Genomic DNA, 11,128 nt, shown 5'->3' with positions numbered 1-11,128 from the left:
TTGCCTTAGATTTCTTTATCTTTTTCTCCTTCTGCAATTTGATTTGCGCCATGGTAGGATTGTTTGGGGCAACAGGAATTTCATAATCTTCTTCCACTGCTTCTCAAATATCCAAAGTTTCCATATATGCCTCCATACGAACTGCCCAAACCTGGTAGTTGTCTCCATCAAACATCAGTGGAGAAATTGAAGAGAAACTGGAACCTGCTTCAACGTCTATGACATAGCACCCACGCACACACACACAGATCCCTTAAGAATAAGGTTTTGGTGCCAATTGTAAGAATTTAAAGAAAAAAAACAAAAAAATGGATGAAGGTAACTTACCTTTTTCTTCAGCAAACATTCAGCATTTATAAATAAAATAAAATCAACATCAATATCAATATCAATATCTCACTATCTCCTAACTTAAGCAATATGCAAAATAACTAACTCTTAAAAAACTGAAATTTCAAAACAGTCCTAACTTTGACCCTTTTTCAAAATAGTCCTTGTTTAAAAATTAAAGATATTTTCAATCTTATTTTCAAAAATTGATTTAATTATCTAAAAGCCATAGATGAAGACATTTTTTATTTACCATGCTACGAAATTTCTAAGCACACTAGAGCTACAATTCCTAAATTACGTATTGTGATTGTCTATTACGTATTGTGATTGTGAACGAAAAGTGTTGAATGGGTACGCTATGAGTGCATAGAGTAGTAGTAGCATATGAATGTTGTAAGAATGATTGATGTTTTTCTATGGTTATTTCTCGATGTTTTAATATTTAGTGGATCATGTGTGGGTATATATTACCATAGTATGTGCAAAATGCATGAATTGCATGTTTACAATGGTGAAGCATGGAGGGAAAAATTTTGACGGGTTAGATGAAGTTAGGATTTGGGAAATGGTGTTTCCTTGTACTGCAATCCAATATTGCTAGGTGTGTGAAGCTCCGGGCCTTGTGGATGGGACACTGCGGTATTTAAAAATCAAGGTTTAAAGTGGCGAAATAGAGGAATGGACGGATAGATAGGGAAATGGAATTTTTGTTAGATTTCGTAATCCGACGTTACTTGGTACAAACCGTGATGTGCAAAGCTCCGGGCCTTGTAGATGGGTCACTATGGTGTTCGAGCATCAAATTTAAATATGAAATGAAATTATATTGACTGGCTCACTAGAGCAACACTGCGATGACAGTCAGCAGGCTCTATGGGGTGACACCGCAGCAGCAGTAAGGTTATTTGGGGCGACACCTCAAAAAGGTTTAATGTGTAAGATCATGACTCAGCTATGGTAACAAACAGAGTCCGCTAAGAGATTAAACATGGAGAATAATATGTAAGACCATGGCTCAACCATGGCAACATAAAGGATCCATCGGGATACTAGACACGGGGAAATCCATCAGGACGATAAGCATGGGGTTATATGTGTGAAGTCCGCAGATCAGTATAACAGAAACCTGCCAAGGTATAAAGTAGAGTTGCGATGTGACTGGTGTAATAATTCACCAGACCAAATGAACTTCATATGTTTGGGAAACACAAACTAGGGAAATAAAGAGAGAATTTGCCATAGGCAAGCATGAATGGAGCCAAAGAAGCGTCCCAATCTAGTTAGGCCAAAAGAAGGGGGAGACTTCTTAGATAATGAGGTAAATGTACTGTACATCAATAAGAGTTTGCCAGGGAAGCCACAAATCCCACATTGTTAAGCAGACACGAAACATGCTATATTGGGATACAATCTTAATTTTGTAAGTCAACAAAGATGTAACTGAAAGATTGGGTAAACCGACCTGAGTCTCCATGGAAGGAAATGTTAGATCGAGGCTGAATAATCAATAAAGTCCACTAGAGAATCATAAAAAGTAGAAGTTCGTCGAGACCATGAACCATGGTTTAACAAAGCATCTCAAAGAAATGGGCTAAAGAAGTGGGTACTATGGGGTTACATTGTGGGCACTAATTCCGGAAGGAAAAAATAGTGTTAGAAAGGGATTGTATCCTGGTAATGACCCACAATTACGGTCATTTTTTAGGTTTACGTTGCACATCACCAATTAGGAGTAATGAATACGAGTATTAGGGATGTGGATCAACGATCAATAAGGTGAGACCCTAATGAGAAAACATGGTTATGACCAAACTAGGGATCAAGTCTGCCTAGAGCTGGCTTAAGGAGAAAAAGTGGCATTGGCCTTGTAAACTAAATTTCCAAATCCTTCTACAAAAATAGGAAGTTAAATTCTAAGCCAGGAATTTTGATTTCTTAAGATTTATGACGCCTTGCATGAATTTATTTAATAGATTTTACTAAGTTCATCTGAACATATAAAAATTTATTGCATGGGTACAGGGCAGATAAAAACTATATATCCAGAAAAGGGACCAAGCCAGACCCCACCAGTGTTAAAGTTGGGTGGGGAAATTTGTTTCATGCATATAAAGAGGCACTCTTATAGGCCATGCCTCAAGGGGTTAGTTGGTTAAGCTTGTGTTATAGTCTCATCGCAAAGTTGTAAATGTCTGTTAGGAAATTTTGTAAAGAATTAAAACACATAAGATAAAATCTAAAATAGAAGTCAAACTTTGAAATTTGATATTTTTTAAGCGTGAAAATTTTGTTAGGTTTGAAATGTTGTTAAGTTATTCGAGTTGATGTGACACCTAGTACCCAGACTGGTCACTTGTGTCGAGTATATGGTGTTACAAGTTTTACACCGGTATAAGTATCATATTGATAACTCTAGGATATAGAGATATTTTAGTACTTTTAAGCTTATATTTCATTCAAGTTAAGAGTGGTTGAGAATGTTTTAGTAGTCATTTTAAATATATTTTTGTTAAGTAGTTAGTATTTGAAGTTTTTAGTTTAATAATGTATTTTGAAAAATTTCTACGCTAAAAATATGAATTTTTATCATTGAAGGTGGTTGGTGGAACATTGAAGATGTGGATAAAAGAAGTGTAAAAGTTCACCTAATGACGCTCAATACCGCAACAATGTCACAGCATTATACTGACGGGAACAAGTTAGGAACTTCATATCTATAGAGCACCATGTTAAGTTTTTGGCTTAAAATATCTCTCAATCAAGTGCTGATAATAACCAAGGACTAGAATAAATAGGTTATGCAAGAATATGAAAGCCAAAATCACTTCCAATAGGACAAAGATAGAAAAGAAAAGTGGTTGACCTAGTCTATCTTGCTTTAAGTGATATAAATATCATATTTTAGAGCAAAGAAAAAGGGCCGCTAAGTTCAAAACTGAATAGAAATTTACAGAGCAAGTGCATCGGAAAAGAAGCAAAGAAGATAAGGAAGAACGAGACATAAACAACTTGTGGAGAACCACCGACATTCAGCTCAACATCTCTTTGCCTTTCTCTTTATTTGTTATTTCATTTTTTTGTTGTTTGAAACCATGGCTACAATTTGTTTGATTGTCTTTACTTTGTTAAATTTGTAACGATATAGACATATATTGTTACCGTGCATAATATTGTAGGAATGGTACTAGCAATTGTAATCTTGATGTTAACTTGACATAGACATATATTAAATTGATTAAAAGATTGAATGTAGTGACTTCGAGAGAAGTCTATAACTTGTTGATTCCATATCAGTAAACTGTCATTTTGTCACAGCATTGGTACAACATTGCTACCTACAGATACATATTAGGGGAAATAATTGTTCTCGCTCTTCATCTTATTGCTATTAATTTGTATTACTGTTTTTAAATTGATTAGCATTTTTAGTTAAATTCAATCATATTTGTATTTGATTTCCAATTTGTCATTTGTTAATTTTGCAATTATAAGTTTAAAATCAATCTCTCGGAGATGACTCTAATATTCACTACTATATTATTTGTGAGCAACTATGTACATTTACACATCATAAGAAAATTCATGACACATATATAGTACTTTGAATTTTTTTTCAAATATTCCATTTCAAAATCATATACATATTTATTATCATTACAATATTGAAGGAGAAAAGAGATAATTGATTTAACCATGTGCCATTGAAATACAAGGAGCTTTAACCACAACCCTAAATAAATCTTGGCATATATATATAATATTTTTATGGGTAACCTATCAAAATAGTCACTTTTGTTTACCTTAGGTTACATTTTAGTCACTTGTGTTTGAAATGTTACGTTTTAGTCACTTATGTTATCACGTTGTAACATTTTAGTCACTGAGCCGTTAATTGTCGTTAACGATGTAACGGTAAGCTGATGTGACACGTTAAATCATCATTTCAAACAAAAAATTTAGGTTAATTTATGCAATCGGTCCCCATATTTTTTTGTTTTGAGCAATTTAATTTTTTGTTTTATTTTTTTAACTTTCCTTTTTTTTTCCATTCTCTTCTGCTTCTCCATCTGTTTTCCCCCTTTTCCATTTATTTTAACGTAGTTTTTCTATGTTTTCCATTTGTTAAAACTAGTCCTTATACTTTTATTTTTTAACAATTTAATTTTTTCGAGTAAGGCAAGCTTGTTGACTAGTTTTAACAAATGAAAATATAGAAAAACTACGTTAAAAGAAATGAAAAAAAGGAGGAAAACAGAGGGAGAAGCAAAAAAAATGGAAAAATAAAGCAAAAAAGAAAGTTAAAAGAACATAAAAGAAAAAATTAAATTGCTCAAAATGGGAAAAATATAAGGATCAAATGTAGAATTTCTCCTAAAATTTTCATTTAAAATGATGATTTAATGTGCCACCTTAGCTTACCGTTACCTAATCGTTAATGGCTTAGTGACTAAAATGTTATAACATGATAACGTAATTGACTAAAACATAACATTTCAAACATAAGTGACTAAAATGTAACCTAAGGCAAACAAAAGTGACTATTTTGATAGTTTACTCTATTTTTATTATATTTCTTAAATTACTTCTAAGCTAAATTTTGAGAAGTCAAAGTTGTAAATTTTCAAAAGTATTTAATGTATTTATTTAGTTAGGTACAATAGATAAGTTACAATTAAATTATCTTAAATGACTTTTAATTTGATTTAACTCTGAATATTAAAACTTCAACTTCAACTTCAAGCCTATACAAATTTTTGAAGATTTGAAGATTTGTTAGTTTTTCCATGATTTTTGAAAACGTGTATATTTTATCTATTCAAAGTTTTAATTTGTTAAGTAATTTAATTAAACTTAGGGTCTGTTTGATTGACGGAATTGATTTTCCGGAAAATCATTTCCAACTTTTTCAGCGTTTGATTGGCGGAAAACATTTTCCATTTGGAAAATGAACTCCAAAACAAGGGAAAATGGGTTACATTTTAGGGAAAATGTCTTACCCTTTCAATTTCTATAAGACATTTTCCATGCTCTCCTCTCTATCGCCTCCTTCATTCCTTCATTTCCGGTAGAAAACTGCTTCTGTTTATCGATTTTCCAGTAATTTGTTTTTTTAATTATTCAATACTTGTTTTTTTAACACAATTACAAATAATTTATTTGATATTAGTTTTTTCAATTTACAACGATTAATATTGTAGCTTAATAATTGAGTATTATTATAAATAAATCATTGCAATATATGTAAAAACAATTTAAAATATAAAATTTATTAATATATATTAATATATATGTAAAACAACTTTTCCGGAAAATATTTTTGAAATCGCCAAATAGCGAAAATATTTTCTAGTAAATCATTTTACGAGAAAAGTAAAACATTTTCCGAAATCATTTTACGGAAAACATTTTACCGACAATCAAATGCAGACCCTTAAATTAAGTTTAGGAATATATTAAATATGTTTTAGCGTATAATAATATTTATGTACTTTTAAAATTGATGATGTGATATTATTTTATTGGTGCTTAAAATTATATACTTTTAAATGATCTTAATGTAATTTATTATCTAATATTATTTAATTTTTGTAAAAATATAACGCGGCTTGCACTACTCTTATTAATATAATATTCAGTAAAAAGAATTTAATTTTTTAATTTAATGTCAATCACAACCATTCATTTTTTAAATTTAAGATATATAGTAAACCTAATTTAATATTTTTTAGATTTAAGATTAGACTATATTACTAATATAATTCTAAAAATTAATTTAATAGTTTTTATAAAATTTTATAACCCTAAATTTTATATCCTAAAATTCTAGACCCTAAATTATAAATTTAAATCCTAAACTAAAAATTTATTTAAAAACAAAATTGAAAAATAAAAAAATATTCCGTATGCATTTCAGTCTACTTTTTTTTGTATTTTTATTTGGGATAAATATCAAAAGTATAAACAAATTTTGATCTAATGTGCAATATCATACGTAAACTTTGATTTGTACAATTTTATATGTGAATTTTTATTTGATTGAATTTTCACAAACCATTGACAACATTATCAAATTAGTATCATTTTACGTTGATATATTGCAACACAAAAAATTTATTAATCCAAAATGAAAATAAATGTATATATTTGTTTTTAAATAAAAATTTTATGTATATATATGAACTGTAATTCAAATTTCATATATATAATTACACCAAATTAAAATCCATAAATCAAATTGTACACCAAAATTCATGTATATTTTTTTAAAAAGTTATAATCTAATATATATAATACGAGTTATTAACCAAAATCTTAACAAATTCAAACGACAAATTCGCAAGAGCAACACACATCGAAAGACAATAATGCATGAAGTAGGTGACCATGTCTTCGAAACCGGGTAAATTAGGATGATTATTTAAAATGTCATCAAAACTAGACAACTGGGATGGTAAGTTATTGTAGTAAAAGTCATCGTCATGGATGACAAGTGAACGACCATCGTCACTGGAAAAAAAATCCGAGATGGTCAGTTATCGATATGGGTTTTGCATCGCATCATGAATATATAATTTATACACGCATTGGTTTACTAAATGTTCCTTACATTATGCTTAATTGTTATGTTGTTATCAATTAAATGCTTTACTGTTTGTACGATCCTATATGATGGTTAAAAAATTATACTCACACTAAACTATCATAAGCTTACTCCCCATTTTTCCTTATTTCTCGGGTAACATAGAAAACAAGGACTCGGAATGGCATCAGAGAAAACCTTAAGACTAGCATCTCGTTTTTCTTTTGTTATTATTTTAAAGTTTCCTTTAAAGTTTTCTTTAATCATTTTAATGGTTTGTTTATCGGGTTATAAGCTATTAATTATTTATTGCTTATATAATTGTGGTTTAAAATTATTTAGTTTAGTAAATTCTTAAGCATGATACTTAGTTAATATTCTGATTATTGCATGCTAATTGATTTAGAAAACTATTATTTTTAACAATGTATTCTCTACTTTACAAAATATTTAAAAATTTTGGAAATTTTCTTTAAACCTTAATTGTTTTTCTCAAAACTTCACTTTAATACTAATAAATTGCTAAGTAAAGGCAATTTAATTAATAAATTTTTTTCTTAAAAATAAAAGAGTGATTTTCATACAATCCAACTCAAGTAAAAGAGTGACTTTATAGGATCACTTTGGTGATCAATGTAATGCCTTTGACTTAGCCGAAACTCCTAGGCCAGGTAAGAGATGTTACAATATTTGAAAACCTTTTCAAAGCAAAAAAAAAAAAAAACGATACTTTAGTATGATAAACTTGAATAATTAATTAACTTACTTAAGTCCCAAAATTATTATTTTAGAATTTTTTTAAAAAAATTTAACTTTCTTTTTTTTTAGATTTTTTAGAATTTTGTAATTTTTCTTGATAGAGATCAATTTGTTCATTTTCTAAGTTGATAGGGACTAAAAGGGTATTTATTCCAATCTATTATTCAAATTAATCCCGAACTCAAAACTCAAATTACTTATTTGAGTTGACTCGAATAACTCAATTTGGTTAACTCGAAATTTGATTTTTTTATTTTTTCAATGTTTTCGAATCAAATCGAGTTTTACTCACCATTAGACAAAAATATATTAAATTATGCAAATATGTGAGAAAATAAAACACAACTAAAATTAAACAATTAAGAAAATTACATTATCTTTAAAATAAATTAAACTCGTAACAAAAAGAAATTTGAGATTTTAAAATTGAAAGTTAATTGAAACTTGCAAACAATACAACACTAAGGAAGAGATGGTGATAGTGGTCATTGGCAAGGTCTCCTCTTTCTACTTATCCCTTTATATATTCTCCTTAATTAATTAAACTAGGACTTATAATAATCGAGAGAACTAAAAAAATAAAAAAAGAGAAAACCCGTAACAATCAACAACACAAGATTTCAACAAACATGAAGCCTACAACATAAATTGAAAACACCTACAACAATTAACAAACACGAAGCCTACAAAAAATATTAATAACTAAATAAACAATAAAAAATCTCTCAATGGAATAAACCACAAAGTAATATAAAAACACAACTAGAAATTAAAAAAATTAAACTTACCTTGCTGCAGATGAGGGTGAATGTCCAAAGAAAGTGCAAAGTTAAAATTGAGAGGAGAAAGATAGGTATTTTAGTTTCCAAACTTATGACAAAAAAGAAATTTTGGTTTTTGTCTTGATAAATATAATAAAAATAGAGGGTAATTTTGTCTTAAAATTTAGATCCCGCCTATAATTTTAGATTACTTAAGAAAGAGATCATAACGAGATTATACCGTACATTACGTGATGGTTGTAATGTGAGATTTAATGATGGTCGGGATGTTGAAATCCAAATACCATAATCTTATTCTAACATGTAAAATTACAAACTGTAATATTATATTTGGCGTACCAAACCCCGTTTGAGCAATGCAAAAATATTTATGAAGAATTGATGTAGTTGAATGGTTAAAGATTTGTACCTATGTAGTTGGTTCAAGTTCAAGTACTTTCCCTAGCATCTTTTACGTTATATTGTGTTATAAAATAAATAATTAACAACTAAAGAAATATGTATTTTATTCATCAACATCAAATTTTTTATCCTAATAGATATCTATTTTATAATAAAATATATTTATAATATAACCCATATTTTAATTTAATAAGTATAAAATTGATTATTTAAAAAAATAAAATTAATTACAATTTAAGTATTTAATTTTAAAATTATAAAATCCAAGAGTTTTGCATTTAATTGGAATAGTATTATGCCCACTTGAAGAAGTACTCTTTATATTTTATGGATTTATAGATTATAGGTTAGAGATTTATAAATGTATCACATATTGACCTAATTTCTATGCTCTATATAAACCCTGAAAATTGCAGAAATAGAGAAACCAGAGAATCATTCCAAGGTTTAAAGCAAGCAAAATTCCAAAGAAAAAGAATGCTGAAGCAATTCTCATTGGTTTTCTTTGTTCTGTTAGCTTGCTACAATGGGGTTAATTCTCAGGAACTGAAGCATATTACGAAGGAGCTTGAAGTGAATGCGCCTGCAAGTGAAGCTTGGGAACTTTATAGGAAGCTTGGCCTCCTAAAACTTATTGATCTTAAGCTTACAAATATTTTCCAAAGCACTGAGGTTTTGAAGGGTGATGGTGGGGTCGGAACTGTTGTCAAACTCACTTTCGTTCCAGGTACTTAAACCTCTATAAAATGCCATTTAACACCAAGTTTTTGTTGACTAGTATCTTGTTTCTCTAATGGATTGAGCTCACGATGGAATCTTTTTTATGATTACAATATTGAGAAGAGGAAAGGGATAATAATATTTGAACTAGGTGTTAGACGAAAACTCTAACCACATCTCTAAACAAAATTTGACGATGAATGCCTTTAAAACCAAGCTTCTCTTGATAATCAATTCTTTTTTTTTCTTTTTCTTTTTGTTATTGATTGAGCTTATCATATATACCGTTCTCTAAAGGATTAAGCTGATGATGATTTTTTTTTTATTTCTATAATATTGGAAGTATTAGGAGATTTAGGGCTTAAAATCGAGTGAGGCGAAAACTTTTAACCACTGCTTCAAGGAAATCTTGACGATGATGAACACCATTTAAAATCAAGCTTTTCTTGATAAAAGTTCTTGTTTTCTAATGGTTTGAACTGATCATACTTACCTTTTAAAACAAAGTTTTTCCTTGATCAATATTCTTGTTTCTCTCATGGTTTGAGCTGACCATTAATACCCTTGAAAAGCCAAATTTTCTTTGAAATTTATTGTTTTTACCGGTTTTAACTGATGATAGGTTGTTTCCATACGAAGCAGGGAATTCAAGTTATACAGAGAAATTCACTGTGATGGATGACCAAAGGAGGGTGAAAGAGACAAAAGGCTTGGAAGGCGATTGTCTAGCTATTGGTTGCTCAGTTCAAATCCTTGAATTTGAAATAATAGAGAAATCCCAGAACTCAAGCATCATAAAATCTACCATTTCATATGCTGTCAAGGAAGAATTTCAAGCCAAGGATCCAAAGCCTAGCATCCAAATCGTAGAAGCTATTGTACAAAGTTCCAAGAAGTTCCTTGAGAGAAACAATTAATGATGGTTAAATAATAAGTGTTAGCTAGAAGCAAGATCGTCAATAAATTGCCTTTTTTGGGCAGAAATTCTGTAGAAAGAAAAGATAATTAAAAATGAAGAAGCAAAATATGCAATTTCAAAATAATAATTATTGAAATTAGTGTTTTATTTTAAAGCAATGAGCTTGAAGTGAATGCGCCTGCATGTGAAGTTTGGGAACTCTATAGGAACCTTGGGCTCTTTGAGCTTGCTGCAAATGAGCTTAAAAATGTTGTCCAAAGCCTTCAGGTTTTGAAGGGTGATGGTGGGGTCGGAACTGTTGTCAAAACCACTTTTGTTCCAGGTACTTCAACCTCTACAACATACCCTTTAACACCAAGTTTTTGTTGACTAGTGTTCTTGTTTCTCAAATTGATTGAGCTCACGATGGAATTTTTTTATGATTACAATATTGAGAAGAGAAAAAGGATGACAAGATTTAAATCAGTATAATTTAGGCGTTAGACAAAAAGTATAATCATAGCTCTAACTAAATCTTGACTATGAATACCCTTTAAAACCAAGCTTTTCTTGATCAAGATTTTTTTTATTGTTTGAGCTTATCATAGATACCCTTCTCTAATGGATTAAGTTCTTTTTATCTCTATAAAGGTG

General features: G+C 29.6%; 1 protein-coding gene across 1 annotated transcript; it reads left to right on the top strand.

The window, feature by feature from the left end:
- The first annotated feature begins 9,270 nt into the window (after positions 1 to 9,270).
- LOC105768387 (norbelladine synthase) lies at positions 9,271 to 10,649 on the top strand. The gene is made up of 2 exons (XM_012588281.2): positions 9,271 to 9,583; positions 10,219 to 10,649. Exons 1-2 carry the CDS (start codon positions 9,334 to 9,336, stop codon positions 10,491 to 10,493), a joined length of 525 nt encoding a protein of 174 aa, XP_012443735.1. The 5' UTR covers positions 9,271 to 9,333; the 3' UTR covers positions 10,494 to 10,649.
- The last annotated feature ends 479 nt before the right edge of the window (positions 10,650 to 11,128 follow it).

Source organism: Gossypium raimondii, chromosome 5 (genome assembly GCF_025698545.1).
Source record: "Gossypium raimondii isolate GPD5lz chromosome 5, ASM2569854v1, whole genome shotgun sequence".
NCBI lineage: Eukaryota > Viridiplantae > Streptophyta > Magnoliopsida > Malvales > Malvaceae > Gossypium > Gossypium raimondii.
This window is presented reverse-complemented; position numbering and strand designations above follow the sequence as displayed.

Bases quoted from the DNA above. Each gene is read 5' to 3' on its own strand.
- LOC105768387 (XM_012588281.2), top strand. From the start codon at position 9,334: ATGCTGAAGCAATTCTCATTGGTTTTCTTTGTTCTGTTAGCTTGCTAC. The intron at 9,584-10,218 runs GTACTTAAACCT...CATACGAAGCAG, and splicing joins CAAACTCACTTTCGTTCCAG to GGAATTCAAGTTATACAGAG.